This window comes from Pan paniscus, chromosome 15 (genome assembly GCF_029289425.2).
Source record: "Pan paniscus chromosome 15, NHGRI_mPanPan1-v2.0_pri, whole genome shotgun sequence".
In the NCBI taxonomy this organism is placed as follows: Eukaryota; Metazoa; Chordata; class Mammalia; order Primates; family Hominidae; genus Pan; species Pan paniscus.
The window spans coordinates 64,793,917-64,819,690 of record NC_073264.2 but is presented as its reverse complement, the minus strand read 5'-3'; the positions used below and the strand labels follow the sequence as shown (position 1 = coordinate 64,819,690).

General features: G+C 38.1%; 1 protein-coding gene across 3 annotated transcripts in view; it reads left to right on the top strand.

Moving 5' to 3' along the window:
* The window catches only part of SGPP1 (sphingosine-1-phosphate phosphatase 1), a 43,880-nt gene extending 19,642 nt beyond the window's left edge, over positions 1 to 24,238 (top strand). Inside the window, exons 2-4 of one of the 3 annotated variants that reach the window (XM_055097684.1) lie at positions 3,740 to 3,826; positions 9,786 to 9,875; positions 21,799 to 24,238. In XM_055097684.1, the coding sequence (XP_054953659.1) occupies positions 3,740 to 3,826; positions 9,786 to 9,875; positions 21,799 to 22,350 (729 nt within the window). In that variant the 3' untranslated portion in view covers positions 22,351 to 24,238. The remainder of the gene's footprint in view (positions 1 to 3,739; positions 3,827 to 9,785; positions 9,876 to 21,798) is intronic. The other 2 variants (XM_034937674.1, XM_034937676.2) reach the window with 2 other exon arrangements.
* Positions 24,239 to 25,774: the final 1,536 nt, after the last annotated feature.

The window sequence follows — 25,774 nt, the reverse complement described above, 5'->3', positions numbered from 1 at the left end:
GGCTGGGCATGGTGGTGGCCACCTGTAATCCCAGCTACTTGGGAGGCTGAGGCAGGAGAATCATTTGAACCCAGGAGGCGGAGGTTGCAGTAAACCGAGATGGGGCATTGCACTCCAGTCTGGGAGACAAGAGTGAAACTCCATCTCAAAAAAAAAAAAAGGATTGCTGCTATAGCCAGTGAGTGCCAAGAAAAAAAGAAAGATTGGGTTAGGTAGGAATAGAAAAGAAGTGGAGAGAGTGGAGGACGATACCACAAATATGTATCAGAAACAAGAGAAAGGTCAGTTAGATTGCTGTGACTGAGGAATGGGGGAAGAGATAGTCCCCCTAGTTCTGACTTTTTATAAAATAGAAACTAAGCTCTTACAGAATTGCTAAATTTACTAATGTGGAAAAGACAGAATTTGAGTTTGCCATTGTAATGCGTTTTGCATTTTGAAAATTATTGTACTTAATGAGCCTACCACACTCACTTTTTCCTGAGTGCCGAGGCAGCTATACAACTATTGTCACCACAGACTAGATTTGTTCTCAACCCTGGAGGTTTGAATAGGGATTTAAAAAAAAAATCTGCACAGAATCCACACAAGACACTGGAGAAGTTTTCTGGAGCCTCGAAGCAGATGAGGCTGGATTATCCAAGACATAAAAAAAATACTTAATAAGGGCTTGGTGCAGTGGCTCACGCCTGTAATCCCAGCACTTTGGGAGGCCGAGATAGGTGGATCACATGAGGTTGGCAGTTCAAGACCAGCCTGACCAGCAGGAGAATTGCTTGAACCCAGGAGGCGGAGGTTGTGGTGAGCCGAGATCACGCCATTGCACTCCAGCCTGGGCAACAAGAGAGAAACTCCATCTCAAAAAAAAAAAAAAAAATCAGTAGATAATGAAGAAGTACTAATGACTTGGAAACTGCCTGGAAGTCTATATTTATTGGTTTCTGGAGAGGCAATCAGGAATTTCTTCCTCATCATCTGGAATGCTGGGGCCTTCCTGCAGCTCTGATGTGTTACAAGCTATAACATGTAGCCCTACTCTTTCTTCACAGATTCTTTCCTTAATAGGAACTGGAACACGGATCCTGTTTTTTTAACGTAAGATTATATCAACTAGTATGGTAGCAAATAGCACTTCCCTTACTGTGGTTTTTGATATAAAATATATTTTTAATTATAATGTGTATATGGTGAGTTCAGTTGCTAAATTGATTCTTTGTAACTTAAGAGTTCAAAAGAGAAACAGTAATAACACTGACATTAGATGCAAATAGGTCAAAACCATAGATTGAGAATGTTTTAAATTATATTTTTCTCATTTAATGTGTACATTAAATGATTATATATGGGTCAGTTTTTTTTTTTTTTTTTTTTTTTTGGGACAGAGTCTCACTCTGTCTCTCAGGCTGGAGTGCAGTGGCATGATCTCACTTATTGCTACCTCTGCCTCCATGTTCAAGTGATTCTCCCACCTCAGCCTCCCGAGTAGCTAGGACTACAGGCGCATGCTACCAGGCCCAGCTAATTTTTGTATTTTTAGTAGAGACAAGGTTTCGCCACATTAGCCAGGCAGGTCTCAAACTCTTGACCTCAGGTGATCCACCCATCTCAGCCTCCCAAAGTGCTGGGATTCTGTTTCTTAAGTTTACTCAAAAGGATTTTCAGATTGCAATTTATTATGGTGGTTTTCACAGATGCTCTTAGAACTAAGGGTTAACACAGCCCATGTTTGAGGCCAGGAACTGAATGATACTATGGCCTTTGACACATATTTTCATGAATATAATATGGTAAGGCTGGTGGCTGAAGGCTTATGTTTACTTTGTTCAACAAGTATTAATTGACTGCCCACTATGTGCCAGACACATATTATAGTAATACAGGCAGGAGAGAATTGCTGGTGGCTTACAGCAGGTAATAATGGTAGAGGTAGAAGTGGTCACATTCTGGATATGTTTATTTTTGGTTTATTTTTTTTTTAACTTGAGGTAAAACTTACATAAAATTAATAATTTTGAAGTGAATAATTCAGCTCTAGTACATTCACAGTGTCGTACAACCGTTGTTTCTATCTAGTTCCAAAACACTTTCATCACCCCAAAAGGGAACCCTCTACCCATTAAGCATTTGCTTCCCGTTTCTCTCTCCCCCTGACTTCTGGCAACCATCCATGTTGTGGCTGTATAGGTTTACCTATTTTGGATATTTCATATAAATGAAATTGTATAATATGTGACCTTTGGTGTCTGGCTTCATTCACTTAACATAATGTTTTTAAAGTTCATCCATGTTGTAGCATGCATCAGTACTTCATTCCTTTTGTGTTGACTACTATTCCATTGCTTGTATATACCACAAATAATTTACCCATTCATCTGTTGATGAACACTTGGGCTATGCCCGCCTTTTGGTTATTGTGAATAGTACTGGTATGAACATATGTATAAATGTATTTGAGTACTGGTTTTCATTTCTTTGGGGGATATAGTTAAAATTGGAAATGTGTGGGTCATATGGTAATTCTGTGTTTAACTTTTTGAGGAACTGCTAAACTGCTTTTCATAGCAGCTGCTTCATTTTACATTCCAACAGCAATGTACAAAGCTTCCAATTTCCCCACATACTCACCAATACTTGTTACTTTCCTGTCTTTTTTCTTTCTGTTAATTATTATAGCTATCCTAGTGGCGTATGAAGTTGTACCTCACTGTGATTTTGATTTTCATTTTTCATTTTCATTTCCCATTTTTTGAGACAGAGTTTCACTTTGTCACCCAGGCTAGAACGCAATGGCATGATCTTGGCTCATGGCAACCTTTACCTCCCAGGCTCAAGTGATCCACCTACCTCAGCCTCCCAAGTACCTGGGACCACAAGTGCATGTCACCATGCCTGGCTCATTTTTGTATTTTTGTTAGAGATGGGGTTTCGCCATGTTGCCCAGGCTCATCTCAAACTCCTGGGCTCAAGCAATCTGCCCACCTCGGCCCCCCAAAGTGCTGGGATTACAAGTGTGAGCCACCATGCCAGGCGAGCATATTTTCATGTGCTTGTTGGCCATTTGTATATCTTCTTTGGAGAAATGTCTATTCAAGTCCTTTGCCCATTTTTCAATTGTGTTGTCTTTTTGTTTTTGAGTTGTAAGAGTTCTTTACAAATTCTGCATACTAGGTCCTTATTAAATATATCATTTGCAAATACTTTCTCCCATTTAATAAACTATCTTTTCACTTTCTTGATAATTTCCTTTGATGTACATGAGTGTTTTGTTTTGTTTTTTTGTTTTTTTTTAAAGACAGAGTCTCGCCCTGTCACCCACGCTGGAGTGCAATTGTACGATCTCGGCTCACTGCAACCCCCACCTCCCGGGTTCAAGCGAGTCTCCCACCTCAGCCTCCCAAGTAGCTGGGACTACAGGCACACATCACCATGCCTGACTAATTTTTTGTATTTTTCATAGAGACAGGGTCTCACCATGTTGGCCAGGCTGGTCTCAAATTCCTGACCTCAAGTGATCTTCCTGCCTAGGCTTCCCAAAGTGCTGAGATGACCGGCCTGAGCTGCCACACCCGGCCAAGTTGTAAATTTTGATAAAATTCCAGTTTACCTATGTTTTTCTGTTGTTACACATGCTTTTGGTGTCATAGTTAAGAATCTGTTGCCTAATCCAGAGTCATAAAGATTTATCCCTATGTTTTCTTTTAAAAAATTTTTTAAAGAGTTTCTTTCTTTATTGAGACAGGGTCTTACTGTGTTGTCCAGGCTGGTCTTGAACACGTGGGCTCAAGCGATCCTTCTGCCTTGGCCTCCCAAAGTGCTAGAATTACAGGTGTGAGTCACTACACCCGGCCCCTATGATTTCTTCTAAAAGTTTTTAGCTGTTATATTTAAGTTGTTGGCCCATTTTGAGTGTATATATGGTATGAGATAGGAGTCCAACTTCATCATTTTGCATGTAGGTATTCAGACGTCCTAGCACTATTTGTTAAAGAGACTATTCTTTACCTATTTAATGGTCTTGGCATTCTTATTGAAAATCAGTTAACCATATGTATATGGGTTTAGTTTGGGGCCCACGATTCTGTTTCACTGGTCTATATGTCTGACCTTATGTCAGTACCACACTGTTTTGAATACTGTAGTAAATTTTGAAATAGGAAAATATGAGTCCTTCCACATTGTTCTTCTTTTTTAGTATTGTTTTGGCTCTTCAGGACCTTTTGCAATTCCATATAAATTTGAGGATCAGCTTTTCAGTATCTGCAAAAATGCAATTAGAACTTTGACAGAAGGGCTGGGCATGGTGGCTTAGGCCTGTAATTCCAGTGCTTTGGGAGGCTAAAATGGGAGGATCACTTGAGCCCAGGAGTTTGAGACCAGCCTGGGCAACATAGTGAGACCCCCATCTCTATAAAACATTAAAAAATTAGCAGGGTATGGTGGTGCACACCTGTAGTCCCAGCTACATGGGAGGCTGCATTGGGAGGATCACATGAGTCCAGGAGTTGGAGGCTATGGTGAACTATGATTGAACCACTGCTAGATTGCACTCCAGCCTGGGTGATAAAGCGAGACTCCACTCCCCACCCGCCGCCAAAAAAAAAAAAAAAAAAAAAACAACTTAAATAGGGATTACATTGACTATAGATCACTTTAGATAATAGTGCCATTTTAACATATTAAGTTTTAATGTATTAAGTCTTCTAATCCATAAACATGGGATATCTTTTCATTAACTAGGTCTTTTTTTTTTTTTTTTTTTTTTTGAGATGGAGTCTCTCTTGCTCTGTTGCCAGGCTGGAGTGCCGGGGTGCAATCTCAGCTCACTGCAACCTCTGCCTCCCGGGTTCAAGCAATTCTCTTGCTTCAGCCTCCCAAGTAGCTGGGACTACAGGCACGTGCCACCACGCCCAGCTAATTTTTGTATTTTTAGTGGAGACAGGGTTTCACCATGTTGGCCAGGATGGTCTTGATCTCTTGACCTTGTGATCCGCCCACCTCAGCTTCCCAAAGTGCTGGGATTATAGGCATGAGCCACTGCGCCTGGCCTTAATTAGGTCTTTACTTTCTTTCAGTAATGTTTTATAGTTTTCAATGGACAAACCTTTCACTTCCTTAGTTAAGTTTATTCCTAGGTATGGGTATTTTATTCTTTAGGATGCTATTGAAAGTGGAATTATTTTTCTTACTTTCATTTTAGGGTTTTTTTTTAATTGCTGGTATGTAGAAACACAGCTGATATGTGAGTGTTGATCTTACACCCTGCAACTTTGCTGAATTCATTTATTAATTCTAATATGTTTTCTTCATGGATTATTTGGGATTTTCTATCTTTAGGATCACTTCATCTGTGAATAGGGATATAGTAGCCCCGCTCATCAGCAGAGGATATGTTCCACGACCCCCAGTGGGTGCCTGAAACTGTGGATAGTACTCAACGCTATATATACTGTTTCTTTCCTGTACATATGTATCTATGATAAAGTTTAATTTATAAATTAGGCACAGTAAAAAAAAAATCACTCTATCTAATTTGTTATTTCCTTTAGCCATTAAGATCTGTAGTCTTTTTTGTCTGCTTACTGATGAAATTCTTTTTTACTTTGACACTTAGAAGTTCAGAATTCTGTTATTCAATGGGGAGTAAATATGAAAGTCATCATGTAGTCAGAACTGGATCAAGTGTTCCCCAAAATGTTTTTTTTTTTATGTTTTTTTAGACAGAGTCTCACTTCGTCACCCAGGCTGTAGTGCAGTGGCGCAATCTCAGCTCACTGCAACCTCTGCCTCCCAGGTTCAAGCGATTCTCATGCCTCAGCCTCCCAAGTAGCTTGGAGTACAGGTGCGTGCCACTACACCTGGCTAATTTTTGTATTTTTAGTAGAGACAAGGTTTCATCCTGTTGGCCAGGCTGGTCTCAAACTCCTGATCTCAAGTGATCTGCCTGCCTCGACCTTCCAAAGTGCTGCTGGGATTACAGGCATGAACCACCGTGCTTGGCCCCAAAATATTTTTTTTCCATAAAAAAATCTAGAGAACATATCATAAAGGTGGAGAGTAGTGACCAAAAAAAGTCGGTCAATAAAAATGACTTATTTTGTTTTCTTTAGTCACCTCATCCCAGTGAAATCTGAAGGTGCCATGGAGCAGAGAAAAGGAAAGCCTCATAGCTTCTTTAGCCTCTGCATCTGGCTTGATAACATTCCGTCTCTCCTTTTTAAACACCTTGGACATCGTAAAATTGAATAAATGTGGGTTAAGTCATACTTGGTTTCATTGCTCCTATTTAAAATCTCTACCCTTCCCCTTCCTACCTTCACCTCTAGCTTCTGAGACTCTATAGGTGATTTTTTCTTCAGTTTGTTGTGTATAAAGAACTCTTATCAGTAATTTTGTACATTTTAACTTCCTTATAGGGTCCAAGTTAAAAAAGAGAAGGAAGTGCAGAAAGATTTTTTTTAAACTTGACTTTTTTTTTTTTTTACTTCTTTTGGTTCTTTTTTTTTTTTTTTTTGCTGTCAACAGCTTTTTAAAAATTAGACTTTAAAGGTTTTTAAAGACTTTAAAGGTCAAGTCCCTGCTGTAGAGACAGACACCACTGTTATCTCTTACCTAGATTATACCAACAGCCTCCTAACTGGTCTTCCTGTTTTTGCCTTACTCTCTTAAAATTTAATCTCTACATAGCAGCTTTACTCAAAACCCTGCAGTGGCTCCCCATTTGATTCACAATAGAAGCCAGTTTTCTTATGGTGGCCTCCCAGGTTCTACTTGATCTGGCCCCCCATTACCTCCCTAACCTCTTCTACTTGCTCTCTCTACTATGACCACAGCTAGCCTCCTTGCCAGTCATACTTGGTGATCAGAAACTTTGCTCACTGATTCACCTGCCTAGTATATGCTATTCCCACAGATAATCTGCTTGGCAAGTATACTCACCTCACCTCCATTCCGTCTTGCCTCAAATCTCAACTTCTCAATAAAGCCTACACTGACTATTTTCTATTTAATACTGTAACCTGCCCCATTTACACTCTGAAACTCATGACCCTATTTTTATATCTGTTTTAATTAAGATAGACTTGTTGATACTGTGGCAATGACTTAATCCCAAAATTGCAATGACTTAACACGTAACAAAATCTTGTATCTTGTCCAGGAGTGGTGGCTCATGCCTCTCATCTCAGTACTGTGGGAGGCCAAGGCGGGTGAATTGCTTGAGCCCGGGAATTTAAGACCAGTCATGGGCAACATGGCGAGACCCTGTCTCTGCAAAATATTTTTTAAAAAATCAGCTGGATGTGGTGGCACACCTCTAGTCCCAGCTACTCTGGAGGCTGAGGTAGGAGAGTCGCTTGAGTCTGAGAGGTGGAGGTTGCAGTGAGCCGAGATCATGCCACTGCACTCCAGCCTGGGCAACAGAGCGAGACCCTATCTCAAAAAAAAAAAAAATCTTGTGTTACAAATCCATTATGCATTAGCAAACAGCTTTGTCCACTTTGACCCTCAAGGACCTAGGCTGATGGAAGCTTGCCCGTCTCGTGATGCATCTCAACATGTAGTTTCCCAGGGTCACATCTATAGGAAAGAGAGAGTTCAAAGGAAGATTGAAAGTGGCATAAGTCACTTTTTTCCCCAGCTCACTGGCCAAAATTAGTTGCATGACCCTAATGTAAGTGAATCCAAAATGTAGGAGGAGCACAAGGAATATTAATGAGCATTACTATTTCTTCAACACATGTTCTCTTTTTATTTTCTCCATGTTACCCATCAGGTTTTATTATATGATTTATATATTTTATATAACATACATATTTACATATCATATCATTTGCATGCTTTTGTGTTTACTGTTTAGTGCATCCTCCAGCAAGAATAGGAACTTATACTCCCAGAAAAGAATATAATTATTCTCCCAAGGAATATTTAGAATATAAAATTAGTAAAACTTGATTATTCATTGAATACAACGGCTAAGGAAATAATTAAGGATAATTCATGTTTCTCATTTGGATTACTTGGTTTTTGGTGTTTCCAAATGAAATAGGGAATATCAGAGGAGGAACAAGTGTGGGTGATATGATGATGAGTTTGGTTTGAGGTATAGTGGGTTTACTGCCATAGGGACCTCAAGGTGGAAATATGTGCAGAGTTGGATATATGGTTCTTAAACCCGGGGAAATGGGTAGGTCTTCAGCATGCCTAGTCTAGAAGTAGTTAAAAAAATAAGAAAGGGGGCCAGGTGCATTGGCTCACTGCACCTGTAATCTTAGCACTTTGCGAGGCCAAGGTGTGTGGATCGCTTGAACTCAGGAGTTTGAGATACCCATCTGTAGTCCTAGTTGCTCGGGAGGCTAAGGCAGGAGGATTGCTTGAGCCTGGGAGGTTGAGACTGCAGTGAGCCATGATTGTGCTGCCACACATCAGCCTTGGTGACAGAGTAAGACCCTGTCTCAAAAAAAAAAGGAAAAGGTAAGACTGTCAGTAACTACTAAGGACAGAATCCTTCTTTATACTAATGTTTAAAGAACAAAAAGAGGAAGATACGCTCTTGTGTGGGAAATGCAGCAAAAAATAAATGGTGAAAGGTGAACCAGGAGAGTATGAAGCTATGACTATCAAGGGTATTTAGAGTTTTAAGGAGAAAGTGAGGGACCATGTTAAATGTATTAGATATGTTAAAAAAAACAACAACAAAACAAAAAACAACAAAAAAAACAACTCTGCCTGTAGTTCCAGCTACTCAGGAGGCTAAGGCAGGAGGATCACTTGGGCCCAGGAGTTCAAGGTGTTAGTATGCTATTATCACACCTGGGAATAGCCTCAGTACTCCAGCCTGAGCAACATAGTGAGACCCTGTCTTTCTAAAAAAACAGAACAAAACAAACCACCAAAAAACAACAATTTTGTACTAAATATTTTCTACTCTTCTTACAAGCTTACTTAAGTCCCTTGCTCCTTTATTTCAACCCAACTTCCCTAACCACCTTGGCTTCAATTTCATTGAGAAATTTGAAGTCATCAGGCATAAACAGCCCCAAATGTGCCCTCCCTTCTTCCCTTTACAAACTTACCACCATGCCCATGCATCCTTTCCTCTTTCCCTCCAATCTCAGGACATTCACAGCCAACTCTTCCACTAGTGCCATTGATACCAAGAATTGTCTGCACTTTCTGTTTATGCTTTTTCCCTTTTATGATTTGTGCTCCTAGTATTCCATGAAAATTTTTCTCAGTAAGGGGACCATTTGAAATTTTAGTCAATGGGGTGGAAGTGAAAAACTAAGTACAAAGTGTTGAATACTGAATGCAAGGTAGGGGAATAGCAATATAAATTGCAGATAGCAGTCACTGATGAAGTGAGAGGGAGATAATGCCAATCCTCCTCCCCAGACAACTGAAGACATTTACATGGACCAGATTCAGGTACTATTCCAGAGGCCCTTTCATTTTGGTGGCCATATTAAAAGTATGTCTCTTACCTGTCCTCCTCCTCCTATACCATGCTAGTGATTGAATCTTCATTGTAGAAGCAGAAGTGAGCCAGTTTCCACAATAAAGAATGTAGACACATGAGATTTCATTCATTTGTTCATTTGTGGAAAAGTATTTCTTGAATGTCTGCCATGTGCCATACTCAGGGTTAGGTGCTGGAAATACAATGGGGAGTAAAAACAAATTTCTTGTTTTAGTGGACTTTATAGAATAGTGATTTGATTTGTCTTTTATTTGTTTGTTTATATCTAACTTAAATTTGTTTAACTAATTTTACTTTTTTTCCCCTTTAGTACCCTCTTATATATGGACTGATTCTTATTCCCTGCTGGTGTTCTCTAGTTTGCCTAAGTAGAATTTACATGGGAATGCACTCCATTCTGGTAAGGAAAATGTTGTCTTCTTAATACTTTATTTTTTATGACATTGACAGGAAATTTTTAAATTTTTAATCATTTGCAAACTTACCTGAAGCCTAAATGAGAAAATATTGTAAGTCGTCTAACTTTGTTTTGCGAAAATATCAACATGATGGTTTATGAAGTATTAATGTAGTAGTCACATATTTCATAGAAACAGTTTCCAGCAATCACAATAGCTAGGTATTATAATCAAGATAACATTTCTTCCCCCTTCCAATCTCACTTTTATTTTCCTTTGCAGTCTTTTCTGTGTCTCTCTTATCACTGAGTCAAAACCAGCAATGTGACTACAGAAACCAAGGAGAGCTCCTAAGTATTGTTGAAGAACTAGTGACTAGAAACTATGTGAACTTAAACTTTCCAGGGGCCATTTGTGTTTACATCTTAAACTCTACTTTTCTTCTCTTTCCCATCAGTATGTTAGGACTCACAGTGGACATTGTGTTTTGAGAATGCAATTCGGTTCCCAAAGCAGCAGCACAGGGACCCTGTACTATTTGCAGCCACACCCATTCACTTTCCCTCCTCGCTATCCCTATTGACACCCCCTTAGCTCTGGCCTGCAACATATCTTGACCAGATTACTGTGATAGCGTCTTAATTAGTAGCCAACTTCCAGTTTGACACTGCTCCACTAGTATTCAGCTGTTTAGTAGACTTTCCAAAACACAAATACGATGCTATACTGAATTATTAGGTTTCCTCCAATGCAAAGGGTTTCTTACCTCCATAACTTTACAAATGCTGTAACATTTACTTGGAATGCCCCTTTCACTTTCTTTACCTTAACTATCCCATTCATTCTTCAAGACTCACTATAGATATTCTTAACCCCTCAAAGCCTTATTACCTTCCCCATCTTCTCTTTCTCAAGACTTGTGAGGTGACCCTTCCCCACTTATCCTAAAGTGCAATTGCTTTTTTCCTTATCTGTCAAGTATACTAGACTCCAAGTTCCTTGAGAACAGCAACTGTGTGTTTTAACTCTACCTTTAGCATCCAACATGGTGTCTCATGAGGCATCTATGAATGAATTATGTATTATCATGGAGATAAAGGATCACAAAAAAAGGTGGAAGAATTCATGGAATTCTAGTTTCTAATGGGTCATGTCAGTTTTTTTCTTGTCCTTAACAGCTTACCATTTTTAGAATTTTTTTCTCATATTATTTCATTCTCTTATTTCTTAGTTATAGAAATGTTGGTTTCTATCTCAAATTTCTTGCTTCCAGCACCTGCTCCTTCACAGATAAATTTCCAGAAGTCCCAAACACTATTTTATTTTGTTGGGAGGCAGTGTGTGCTGTAATTTTGGGGTTGGTCATTGTTTCTAGGTTTTTTTAAATTTTAATTTTAGATTCAAGGGGTACATAAGCAGATTTGTTTGCAAAGGTATATTGTGTGCTGCCAAGATTTGGGCGTCTATTGATCCTGTGACCCAGATGGTGAACATAGTACCCAATAGGAAGTTTTGCAGCCCTTTCCTCCCCCCGCTCTCCCTCTCTCCTTTTGAAGTCCCTACCAAACACTTTTTTTTCTTTTTGAGACAGAGTCTTGCTCTGTTGTCCAAGCTGGAGGGCAGTGGTGCAATCTCGGCTCACTGCAGCTTCTGCCTCCCAGGTTCAAGCGATTCTTGTGCCTCAACCTCCTGAGTAGCTGGGATTACAGACATGTACCATCACACCCGGCTAATTTTTGTATTTTTAATAGAGACAGGGTTTCACCATGTTGGCCAGGCTGGTCTCAGACTCCTGACCTCAGGTAATCCACCTGCCTTGGCCTCCCAAAGTGCTGGGATTACAGATGTGAGCCACTGCGCCCAGCCCTAAACACTATTTTAATAAACAAATTATTTGTGTTTGACTTTTTATAATTATTTGTATTTAATATGAATTGTGAATTTACATACACTTCTTTCTGACTAATCTCTCCTAATTTTGTAATCAGATTAAGTATCATATTTTTATGCAAAATCAAATACTTGTTACAAGAAAATGTTTTCTATCTTCTGTGTCTTTTTAGAGTTATTCTGTTCCATCCCTAAAAGTTAGCATCACTACTTCTGAAAAAACTACCAAATAGTTATGCATCTTTAGTGATAAAAAGTGAATTCCTGGTATTTCTTGGAGAAAAAGATATTAGATAATATCCCTTGACTCATTATCATCATACAAGGAAGAAAAAGAATCTATGTGATTACATTGGATATATAATCTCAAAGATACTGGTTTTGTTTGCTTGTTTGTTTTTGAGATGGAGTCTTGCTCTGTCACCCAGGCTGAAGTGCGGAGGCGTGATCTCAGCTCACTGCAACTTCTGCCTCCCAGGTTCAAGGGATTCTTCCAAGTAGCTGAGATTACAGGTGCATGCCACCATGCCCTGATAATTTTTGTATTTTTAGTAGAAACAGGGTTTCACCATGTTGGCCAGGCTGGTCTCGAACTCCTGACCTCAAGTGATCCACCCACCTCGGCCTCCCAAAGTGCTGGGATTACAGGTGTGAGCCACCATGCCTGGCTGATACTGTTCTTTTTAAAAAATGAAATGTTTAGTTGGGTTAGTCAAATATCCAGGATGGACAACATCTGTTCTTTTTTGTTTGTTTGCCTTTTTAGAGACAAGGTCTTGCTCTGTCACCCAGGCTGGAGTGTGATGGTGCAAACATAGCTCACTGCAATCTCAAACTCCTGGGCTCAAGTGATCCTCCCACCTTACCCTCCCGGGTGTCTAGGACTACAAACATGTACTATAATGCCCAGCTAATTTTTAAATTTTTTGTAGAGATAGGGTCTAGCTATGCTGCCCAGGCTGATATCAAACTCCTGGTTCAAGTGATCATTCCACCTCAACCTCTCAAGGTGCTGGGATTACAGATGTGAGCCACTATATCCAGCCTAACACTAGGAGTTTTAACAATGGTTATTGTTAGGTTAAAAACTGTTCGTTATTGTTTATCTGTAATTTTTACTTTTTGTGTAGTGAGCATGTATTAAATGTGTATTTTAATGAAAGAAGATAGATACTTCAAAAGTCATCCCTAATCATAGCTTTTATAATCAAAAACAATGCATTATAACAATACATTTTGTTGTCAGAAACTCTGTTGTCATCATTGTCATATTTAAACTGGATCCAGGACACCTGAAATATATTATAGTTAAAATAAAAACAAAAGGCCGGGCGTGGTGGCTCACGCCTGTAATCCCAGCACTTTGGGAGGCAGAGGCGGACGGATCATGAGGTCAGAAGATGGAGACCATCCTGGCTAACACGGTGAAACCCCGTCTCTACTAAAAATACAAAAAATTAGCCGGGCGTGGTGGCAGGCGCCTGTAGTCCCAGCTACTGGGGAGGCTGAGGCAGGAGAATGGTGTGAACCCGGGAGGCGGAGCTTGCAGTGAGCAGAGATCGCGTCACTGCACTCCAGCCTGGGCGACAGAGCAAGACTCCCTCTCAAAAAAAATAAAATAAAATAAAATAAATAAAAACAAAAAAGCCATTATGAGATAGGAGACCTGAATTTCAGTCTCAGCAAATCACTATCCTCTCTAGGTTTGATCAGTATAAATGAAAAAAAATTTCAAATTTAATACCTAATAAATCTTCATTAAATGTATGGTATTTAATATCATCTACCATAAATTGATGATAACCTGGAGTATTCCATTTAGATGTGTAATTAACAAATTTTGGGGTATAAGAGTTATTTATAATAATAAATAGCTAAAATTATTTGCTAAATTTCCTTTTAGAACATTTGCTACTTTGAGCTCTTTGTTACCTTTAACATTAATTGTTCTTTATTGCATACTTTGTGCTCTAACACTTAAAACCACTTAGTTATACATTTTAATGTTATCCATTATATTGATATCAAAATGATAGCCAACATGGTTATGCTGTAAATTTGAATGTTTCTTTTTCTGATTCTATTGGATAGGAGTTCAATATACCCTATCTAGGGAAATATAAACAATTTAAAACTCAAACAGAAAAGGAAGCAGATTTGTCTAGTTTCGTAGCAATCTAAGTTTTGTTTTGTTTTTTTTTCCTGGTCAGACAAGGTGTGGAACAATCTAAGTTTAATACTCGTGCAGCTATACACAAAAAGTAGAGGACAACAAATACTGGATTTTTTATGTCAATTGATACATGAGAAGTTATTATTTTAAAGAATTCTTAACGTTAAGGAGATCAAACATAACAATTTAAAGACATTTAATGAATTTTTTCTTTTTTTTTTTTTTCTTTTCTTTTCTGAGACAGGGTCTCCTTCTGTTACCCAGGCTGGAGTGCAGTGGCGTAATCTCTGCTCACTGCAACCTTTGCCTCCTGGGCTCAAGCGATCTTCCCACCTCAGCCTCCCAAGTAGCTGGGACCACCATGCCCTGCTGATTTTTCTATTTTTTCTTTTTGGAAGAGACAGGGTTTGGCCATGTTGCCCAGGCTGCTTTTGAACTCCTGAGCTCAAGCGATCCACTCGCCCTGACCTCTCAATGTGCTGGGATTACAGGCATGAGCCACTGTGCCTGGCCAGTTTTTTAATTTTTTAAGGTACTATAAAAGAAACATTTTACAGGATTGAACATATGCTTATATCTATTATGAAAAAATACATAATTTAAAAAAATACCTGGCTGGGCACAGCAGCCCATGCCTATAATCCCAACAATTTGCAAGGCCAAGGTGGGAGGAGTTCAAGACCAACCTGGGCAATGTAGGGAGACTTCGTCTCTATAAAAAATTAAAAAATAAGTTGGTCATGGTGGCTTGTACCTGTAGTCCCAGCTACTCAACGAGGTCAAGGTGGGAGGATTGCTTGAGCCAGGAAGATTGAGGCTGCAATAAGCTGTGATTTTGCCACTGTACTCCAGCCTGGGCAACAGAGCAAGATCCTATCTAAAAATAAAAATAAAAATAATTAATAAAAAGCTAACTTCAGAGCTGTTAACCCTTCATTTCACTTAACCTTAGAGTAAATATGTATGGCTTTATATAAATAACTTATCAGTTGTCATTTGTCTGAAACATCTGACTTGATATAAATTCTATGTGAAAAGTACAAAGTTTAGAATATATACACTTTAGCATATAACATGAAATTCTAAATCACTCATGAAATTTAAGATAAAAAGTAAAGCAACAGCTTTTATTTTTGTAGCCAAAATCCTATGGGTATTTACCAAGACTTGTGCCTTTAATTACAAGGTAGGGAAGTAAGGGTAAGATAGCAAACAAAGGGAATGTTACCTCATAAGGTGAAATTATTTTGGCAATTTGTGCTCTGAAATATGAAGAATTGGCCAGGTGCAGTGGCTTACGCTTGTAATCCCAACACTTTGGGAGGCCGAGGCGGGTGGATCACTTGAGCCCAGGATATCTGGATCAACCTGGGCAACATGGCAAAACCCCGTCTTTATAAAAAAAAAAATACAAAAAGTTAGCCAGGTGTGGTGGTGTGTGCCTGTGGTCCCAGCTACTTGGGAGGTGGGAGGATTGCTTGAGCCCAGGAAGTTGAGGCTGTGGTGAGCCATGATCTCCCCTCCAGCCTAGGCCATGGCCATAGAGTGAGATCCTCTCTCAAAAAAAGAAATATGAAGAATAGACGTTTGACAGTCACATCATTTGAGATCTCCTTATCCAAATGCATGGTCAGAGTTTGAGTCACTTGTGGAATCTTTGAGTAACTGAAATAAAATCCAGCTGATCAGAATTCCTTGGTAATTTTTAGTATGTATCAGTGAGTTTTCTCAGAAGAAATCCTGTTCAAAAAAAAAAAGGTGTTGAGGCTGGATGTGGTGGATAATGCCTATAATTCCAACACTTTGGGAAGCTGAGGTGGGTGAATCACTTGAGCCCAGGAGTTCAAGACCAGCCTGAGCAACATAGGGAAAGCCTGTCTCTACAAAAAAATACAAAATATTAGCCAGGCCTGGTGGCTTGCGCCTGTAGTCCCAGCTACTTGGGAAGCTGAGGTGGGAGGATCAATTGAGCCCAGGGGGTTGAGGCTGCAGTGAGCTATGACCCGCCACTACACTACAGGCTGAATGACACAGCAAGACCTGTCTCCAAAAAAAAAAAAAAGGAAGTTGAACATTTAGTTTCTCTTCACTCCCAATATTTAATTTCTGATTCTCAAAATGTTAATTTTTATAACAACTGTGTCAAGTACCTTCAATGTAAGAGGTTAAATAAGCAGCTGTGTGACCTTACTCCAGTTTTCATTATTTAAAAACTGGTTGATTAAGGTAACCATAAATTTCCATCAAATTTGCACACTTTTGAAAGGGAAAAAGGTGCTTTTAATACCTGTCCAGGGGACAAGAGCAAAATGGGACTCGTCGAGGCAAGCTGTTTCATATTGGTTGTTATGGTTAAATGTGACAATAATTGTAAAGTATTGAAGCAGTGTTTTTAGTACAGAATGTTATTATTCTCCAAAAATGTCTTAGGCCTGGTTCAATAAATTATATATCATCTGCTTCTCTTATAGAGCTCTTGTCAGGCAGGATTATGTAGTCAATGTGATGAGTCTAAAGAATACCTTAACTCTTTTTCTTTCTTCCTTTCTTCTTTTTTTCTTTCTCTTTTTGTTTTTTATTTTTATTTTTAAAGAATTACCTTAACTGTCTTAATTTAACTAACCAAACATTTATTTCCTGCTTACTTATTTTTCATGCACTGAAAATATATGTATAAATAAGGTAAAGTCTTTGCCTTTGAGTAGTCATTGTCTAAATATGCAGTATGTAATAAAACAGTGTAGTGCAATTGTTTTCAACCAGGGGTGTACATCAGAATCACTGGGGAGATTTTAAAAAAATACTGATGCCCTACCCCCACTTCAGTTCAATCATAATCTCTGAAGATTGTCCCAGGCATCAGTATTTTTATCAAGTTCTCCACTTGATTTTAATCTACAGCAAGGGTTATGAACTTTTGGTTTCCTGGAGAAACAGACAAGCAAAGAATGGAAAACAGTCATAGCAGGTATGTGGAGGATGCAGTGGAATCAAAGAAGAGAAAATTTCTTATTACAGTGTACGAGAAGAAAGTTTATGGAGGAGGTAGATGCCTGAGGAGAATCTCAAAGAATATATAATAGTTTGCCTGAAATGTAGGTAGGAAAGATGATTCTAAGACAAGAAGAAATAGTCTATAAATTCATTTTGGGATCTGGCATTAAATGAAACTTAATGATAGACAAAAACTCAGTTATGAAATGCTTTATATGTCCTTCTAAGAGTTGGAATGCATACATGATATTTATTGCCTTAGTTGACACTTCCCTAAACATTTTGTTAATTGATCACCTCTCAGCCTTTTGGCTAAGATCGAGCATAAACATTTTGTTAATTGGTTGTGTAATATCTTTCATTGACCTGTTATAAAAGGAATCACGTATTTAAATAAAGAGAATACAATTATAATTTTAAGCAACTTTATTTAGTTACTATTGTACAATAGGAGACTATCAGCCAAAATATGTTTTATATTTAAATAAAATTTTTAAAATGTTTTTCATGGCTGGGCATGGTGGCTTACACCTGTAACCCCAGCACTTTGGGAGACCAAGGTGGACAGATTACCTGAGGTCAGGAGTTCGAGACCAGCCTGCCCAACATGGTGAAACCCTGTCTGTACTAAAAATACAAAAATTATCTGAGTGTGGTTGGTGGCGCACACCTGTAACCCCAGCTACTTGGGAGGCTGAGACAGGAGAATTGCTTGAAGCCAGGAGGTAGAGGTTGCAGTGAGCTTAGATGGTGCCACTGTACTCCAGCCTGGGGAACAGAGTGACACTCAGTCTCATATAAATAAATAAAATATTTTCTTATATCTATCATGTAGTACATGATTTAAAGAGAGGAAAGATATTCATTTACAAGTAATTTGGTAGATTCTGCTAGACAAAACAAATTCATGTGAAGGATTTGTTTATTCATTCATTCATCCATCCAAAAAATATTTGAGGTTGAACAAAACATAGTCTATTTCCCTACCATTTTATAGTTGAATGTTCAACTGTATTCTCTTTCATAATTATCTGTATCTTCTTCTCCAGCTATTCTTATATTCCAAAGTGTTCTGATTTGGAGTTATATCTCTTTTAGAACAATGGCTTCAAGCACTGCAACTGCGGACCCTGTCATTTCATGACACAATTTTTATTGCATAGAAAAGAAATAGCCCAGCTGGTCACAGTGGCTCACACCTGTAATCCCAACACTGTGGGAGGCTGAGGCAGGTGGATTGCTTGAGCTCAGAAGTTGGAAACCAGCCTTGGCAACATTACAAAACCTTGTCTACAAAAAATACAAAAATTAGCCTAGCCGGGCATGGTGATGGACGCTTGTAGTCCCAGTTACTCAGGAGGCTGAAGTGGGGAGGACAACTTGAGGTGGAGGTTGCAGTGAGCTGAGATTGTGCCACCAAAGTCCAGCCTGGGCGACAGACCCTGTCTCAAAAAACAAAACAAAACAAAAAACAGAGAAGCATTCAAGTTCAACTGTAATCAATTAACTAATCCAAAACCCAAAAACAGCTTAAATGACCATAAGTGGGAAAACTGATAAATTGTATAATGATGCAGCAAAATATTACATGATTGTGAAAGTGAATGACCGATAACTACATATAATGAATGAATCTTAATGTTAAGTGTAAAAAGCAGTTCAAAAGAGACTGCTGTAACATTTTAGCAAAGCTCAGAAAGAAGCAAAACTAGATAATTTTTTTTTTTTTTTTTTGAGACAGAGTCTTGCTCTGTCACCAAGGCTAGAGTGCAGTGGCGTAATTTCAGCTCACTGCAACCTCCACCTCCGGGGTTCTAAGCGATTCTCCTGCCTCAGCTTCCACAGCAGCTGGGATTACAGGCATGTGCCACCACACCCGGCTAATTTTGTATTTTTAATAGAGATAGGGTTTCACCATGTTGGCCAGGCTGGTCTCGAACTCCTGACCTCAGGTGATCCTCCCACCTTGGCCTCCCAAAGTGCTGGGATTACAGGCATGAGCCACCGCCCCCGGGCCAAACTAGATAATATTTTGCTTGAAGATATGTGGTAAAACGATTTGAAAAAATAGGTATTTATGGCCAGGCCTGGTGGCTGATACCTGTAATCCTAACTCTTTGGGAGGCCAAGGTGGGTGGATCACTTGAGCCCAGGAGTTCAAGACCAGTCTGGGCAACCTGGTGAAACCTGGTATCTACAAACAAAACAAAACAAACAAACAAAAAATCCCAGGTATTTATGAAGCCAAAATTCATGCTTGCAAATTGCCTCCAGGGAGGAATGCAGAGTGATAGGTTGAGAAACAGCACAACAGTAGATTTGACAATTCTTGTAATATTATAGTTCTTTTGTTGGGAAGTGATTTCATAGATATGAACTTTATAGTTTCATATACACTGTACATGTATTTTGCTATGTATCAAATCCTATATAATAAAAAATTTTAAGACAAAAACATCAAGCAACTAGTCTGTTGCTTAACTGTATTGAATATTGTTAAGAAATGACCTGGCCAGATGCGGTGGCTCACGCCTGTAATCCCAGCACTTTGGGAGACTGAGGCGGGCGGATCACGAGGTCAAGAGATAGAGACCATCCTGGATAACACGGTGAAACCCCGTCTCTACTAAAAATACAAAAAATTAGTCGGGCATGGTGGCGGGCGCCTGTAGTCCCAGCTACTCGGGAGGCCGAGGCAGGAGAATGGCGTGAATCTGGGAGGCGGAGGTTGCAGAGAGCCGAGATCACGCCAGTGCACTCCAGCCTGGGAAACAGAGCGAGACTCCATCTCAAAAAAAAAAAAAAAAAAAGAAATGACGGTTGTTTTTGAAGACCTCTAGTATCCATGAAAAAAGTGGTTTCAGTGTAGTGGTGAGTTTAGAGAAAAATCGGAGGTGAGGAAGTGGAGACAGTGAATATAAACATTGATAAGTTTTTCAGTAATAGTAGATCATAGGGTTTTGTTTTGTTGTAAGGTAGAAATACGGAACATTTTTGTATGTTGTCAGGAATGATTCAGAAAGTTATTTAATAGCTTTGTTTCCTCAAGTAAACCATCTTCTATCAAGTCTACACAATTGCTCCTACCTAAAACTAGGAACCATCTTTGATTCCTCTCTTTCTTCTTGCTGTTTCTCACATTCAATCCATCATCAAGTTACAGTTGTCAGTTCTTTTTTAAAAAATTTTTTTTTTTTTTTTTTTTTTTTGAGACAGAGTCTTGCTCTGTCACCCAGGCTGGAGTGCAATGGCGCCATCTCGGCTCACTGCAACCTCCGCCTCCCGGGTTCAGGCAATTCTCCTGCCTCAGCCTCCCGAGTAGCTGGGATTACAAACGCGTACCACCATGCCCGGCTAATTTTTGTATGTATGTATGTATTTATTTATTTATTTATTTTTGAGTTGGAGTTTCACTCTTGTTGCCCAGGCTGGAGTGCAATGGTGCGATCTCGACTCACCCCAAACTCTGCCTCCCGGGTTCAAGCAATTCTCCTGTCTCAGCCTCCCAAGTAGTTGGGATTATCGGTGTGTGCCACCACACACAGCTAATTTTCTTTTGTATTTCTGGTAGAGACAGGGTTTCACCATGTTGGCCAGGCTGGTCTTGAACTCTTGACCTCAGGTGATCCACCTGCCTCGGCCTCCGAAAGTGCTGGGATTGCAGGTGTGAGCCACTGCACCCGGCCTCACTTTTTATTCTTAAGAGATGAAGTCTCCCTGTGTTGCCCAGCCTGGTCTCCAACTCCTGGGCTCAAGCAGTTTCGACAAAGTGTTGGGATTATAGGCATGAGCCACTGCACCCAGCTCCTGTCACTTTTGAAATAAAATCTACTCTCTTACGTAGCCTACAAAAGCCTTTGCACTTGATATTCCCTCTACCTGGTACACATTTCCTCTGCCTCTAAATATAGGCTCCCTTTAGAATCAGATCTGTGCTCAAGTGTCACCACCTTCAGACAGGCTTCCTTAATCAGTCAGTACTCTAATCGGGTCCTTCATCATACTATTCTGTTGTCCTGTTTTAGTTTCTTCATAAGATTCATAACAATCTGAAATTGTAATATTTATCTGCTTTCTTATGTGGTTATCAACAGTCTTGCTCTGTTATTCGGGCTGGAGTGCAATGGCATGATCTTGGCTCACTGCAACCTCCACTTCCTGGATTCAAGCGATTCTCATGCCTCCATCCCCAAGTAGCTGGGACCACAGGCTGGAGCCACCATACCTGGCTAATTTTTGCATTTTTAGTAGAGACAGGGATTCACTATGTTACCCAGGCTGGTCTTGAACTCCTGGCCTCAAGTGAACCACCCACCTGAGCCTCCCAAAGGGATGGGATTACAGGCATGAGCTACCTTGCCCAGCCACATTCTTGTCATTTTTTAAAGCAATGTATCCTCAACCCCTAAAATAGGGGTTGGTACTCATAAATATTTGTTCAATGAATGAATGAATGAGAAAAGAAAATTACCTAGGATGTATATCCTGTGTGGTCATGGAGATAATTACATACATAAACATATGAAAATGAAAACCATTTCTTTGAATAATAAGTGTACTTTTCCCCAGAAATCAAAACTACACAATTTTAGCATAGTTTGTTGTTCAGAATTTGAATATAAATTTGTGGATATTATATATGTAGTTAATTTATAGAAGGGTAGAGTTATGAAAATATAAATCCTTTTATTATTAATACAGTTTTTAGTGCCTCTTATATGGTCAGTTAATAAAGTTTACTTTGAGAATTTGACAACTTTAAAAAATTTATGTATATTCAACATTTGAAATGTCAAATATAAATTATTTTTTAAATGCCAAAAATATTCAGTATTATACTAAACAATGATACTTTTATCTTTTCCTAGGATATTATTGCTGGATTCCTATATACCATTTTAATCTTAGCTGTCTTCTATCCATTTGTGGACCTGATTGACAACTTCAACCAAACTCACAAATATGCTCCATTCATCATCATCGGGCTTCATTTAGCTTTGGGGATCTTTTCTTTCACTCTTGACACCTGGAGCACATCCCGAGGAGACACAGCTGAGATACTAGGAAGTGGTGCTGGAATTGCATGTGGATCTCATGTTACTTATAACATGGGTCTAGTATTAGATCCTTCTCTAGATACATTACCTTTAGCTGGGCCCCCCATTACTATGACTCTGTTTGGAAAAGCCATATTGCGGATCCTCATAGGGATGGTATTTGTACTAATAGTCAGAGATGTAATGAAAAAGATCACCATTCCTTTAGCCTGCAAAATCTTCAATATACCGTGTGATGATATTCGAAAAGCAAGACAGCACATGGAAGTTGAACTTCCTTATCGGTATATTACCTATGGAATGGTTGGTTTCTCCATCACATTTTTTGTTCCTTACTTATTTTTCTTTATTGGCATCTCTTGATGGAGAAGTATTGTTTATGATAAGAAAGGAGGGTATCAGTTACTGATATCCAAAAATATATTCCAGGTAAAGCCAGGTCAGAATTAGGCTTTTGCAGGAATTTAACTTAAATAATTATTTAAGTAAATTCATAAGAGTCAGTGCATTTTATCATTGCACATCCAGATACTGTTTTAGGTGAGCTGAGCTATTTCGTTACTGAGAAAATGATAAGTATCCATTTAGAATGTTCATGTAATGTTTGGAGAGTTTTGTATTATGGATTCAACATATATAATATATATAAGGTACATAATATGCAATTATATATCTGATATATATTATATATAAAATAATATACCTAAGTGTTTTTTTAAACTATGGGAGTGTATTATAAAATCAATAATAATATGCAAACAGTTGTGCCTGTGTATTTGAACTACATACAGGTATGTTGTTATTAACAGATATATTTAACATTTATTTACTATGGGAGCCATTTCCTAATTGAATTGCGTAATTACTAGACCAGAATGCATATGCTACTATACATTGATTTACTGCCTGTTTTTACACTGCCATTACCTTTCATGTTATCCATGATGTTGAACATGGGAGGCATTTTTAATGGACCAAATTTTTAGAAAAATTAGTTTTTGGATTTTTTTTTAAGTTCTGTATACTGTTTTGAATGAACTTTATTTGCAGCTATTCTGGACGTCAGTTTAATAATTCAGGTACTGAATTTTATTGCTTGTTAATTGTGCCTTTCCGTTGCTAAATTAAGAAATGCTATGTATACTGTGATGTAAAAATAAGACATTAATTTTATCTTAAGTTACATATAATCAAGCAAATATTTTTAAAAATGTATGTCAGGGTGACAGGCATAAAAGTAAATTACCCTTAACTCTTTAGCCTTTATTTAGAAAGAAATGTGGAATGGGCTAAACTTTCTCACCAATTTATTAGAAAGCTAAATGGATAAATACTTCCCTTTTTGTAGATATTTTTCTGTGCATTGTAAGTTATAGGAACAGGACATATTTTTTGTACATTGTCTTGATTGTTTATACTGTAGGTAGGTATTTCCAGTGAATGGAAACGTTGAAATTTATAGATGGGACAATGCACATACTTCATATGTAAACAAAGCATTTTTCTAAATAATTTGGAAAGGATTGGATTTAGCACCGTTAACTTTTAATACCCATTTATTGGCTATTTAAGGTAAATTATAAAACCTAAAATTAGTATCAGTATTTTAGATCCTATTATTTTTTCAACTTTCTATTATTTTCACAGTGGAAAATTTGCGTATAGTATTAAGCTGTTCTTTTTTCTGTCTGCCTTTATATTTTGAAGTGTGGTTGTACTTACGTTAACAGTAAGTGTATTTGTAGAAAGTTTTTCATAAAGAAGAGGATTAACTTTCCATATAAATAAATACCAGGTATGAAATTACTGATTTTAGTGCAATATCTGTATGATTATCCAGAACTATTACTTCAGATGTTTCTATTTTGGGCACCATAACTATTTGAGCTCATATTTTTATAATTCTGATTGAGAATTTAGGGGCATGGTAATTTTTACCAAAACTGAAGCTGGTAATTTTAAGTAAAGCAACTAAATTTACCCTTTACTTATTAGTTAAAAGGAAACCAAGGCATGTAGGAAAATATTGGTACGTTGGAAAATGTGAAAAGAGCTTTACTTTCAAAATGTATGTTTAATGAATTGAATTTTAGGGACCGTTTCCCATAATTTGGGCCTATGCTATCCTGTTGATTTTTATGTCTAGCTTAAAAGGTATTTGAAAATGTTCCATTTGTGTTTTATTATTTTCTGTCCTATGACAGTTCTATGCTAAATGTATTTTAAAATAAAAGCCAAATTGAAGATTGAAGGTTTTGCTTTGTTTTGTTTGCCTTCCGAGCAATTGTTTCTGTTTTATCTGGTAGAGATTTTAAAAATATGTCTTGGATTTTCATTCTAGCACATATTTCCTCTGAAGCGTTTTGTCCAAAATCAAAGTGCTGTTTTGGCAATAGAAGACATTGAAGAAGTTCTTTGAGGTACAAACTGGCTTTGGTTCCATTTATGATTATTTCTAACATTGTACTTTTAGTAAAAAGTTTCATATTTCTTTTAAAAAGCTTATGCACAAAAATGTTTCAGTAAAATGTGACTAATAGTATTATAGGTAGTTTACTGCTTTTCCATGAATGTCAAGGATTAATCATAAAACTAGGAACAGGTAGTTTTTTAAGCAGAATAAAACATATGGACATTTTATTTTGTAATTTTAAAATGCCATGATGTGTGAACTGCAAAAACCAGGTCTGCCAGAAACTAATTATATGACCTAATATAAAACAATGCCACTTCAAGATTGACACAATTATTTTTATTTTATTTTGTAGCTTTCTTTAGAAGTAGTGTTTATTAAATATATATTTCAAGGACAACATAAAAATGAATTCAGTGAAATGAATAGAATTTAAAAGCAAATTTTCCCTCACCCTCCCTGTCATTCATTCCCTTAAAGGCAAATTTTAACAGAGCATTCAATAAAGATAAGTAAGTACTAAAGTGGTTTTTTAAAATATATAATCACAAAAATTTTTAAAGGCTACTCAAGTGAAGCAGTGGGCGTGGAGAAAGATATGATCACACAATTTTATATGACAAAGATTTTTTATTGGTAAACAATTTTATTCTCGTTAACAAGGAATGTTTATTCTAGATTTAAAACCTAACATGTGGCCAGGTTTGGTGGTTCATGCCTGTAATCCCAGCCGGCCAGTAAAATGTTTAATCTGGACATCAGTAAGGATCAGTTTTTAACATTTTACTTTATAGCTGCATTAGATTTTCTGAAGAGGGTTTTTGTTGTTTGATAAGGTTTTTTAAGAAAGGGAAGAGGTAGCAGTTTGAGAAAAAGTAATTAGTAGATATTACTGTGCTGGGTATTTTCTCGTTATTTGATCAAGTTCTTCCATTCCTTTTGAAATATATATGTAAGTTAAAAAGAAAAAACTTGGCCAGTCGCGGTGGCTCACGCCTGTAATCCAACACTTTGGGAGGCTGAGGCGGGCAGATCACTTGAGGTCAAGAGTTTGAGACCAGCCTGGCTAACATGGTGAACCCAGTCTCTACTGAAAAAAAAAAGACAAAAACATTAGCCGAGCATGGTGGCACATGCCTGTAGTCTCAGCTACTCGGGAAGCTGAGATGGGAGGATTGCTTTAACCCAGGAGGTGGAGATTGTAGTGAGCTGAGATCACACCACTGCACTCCAGTCTGGGTGACAAAGTGAGACTCCATCTCAAAGAAAAAAGAAAAAACTTTTACACTTCAATTCTGGTTGTGGTTATAATAAGTTATACATAGCACAATAAAAATTTTAACATGCTAATTTTGAAGGACTTTTAGAAAGCTC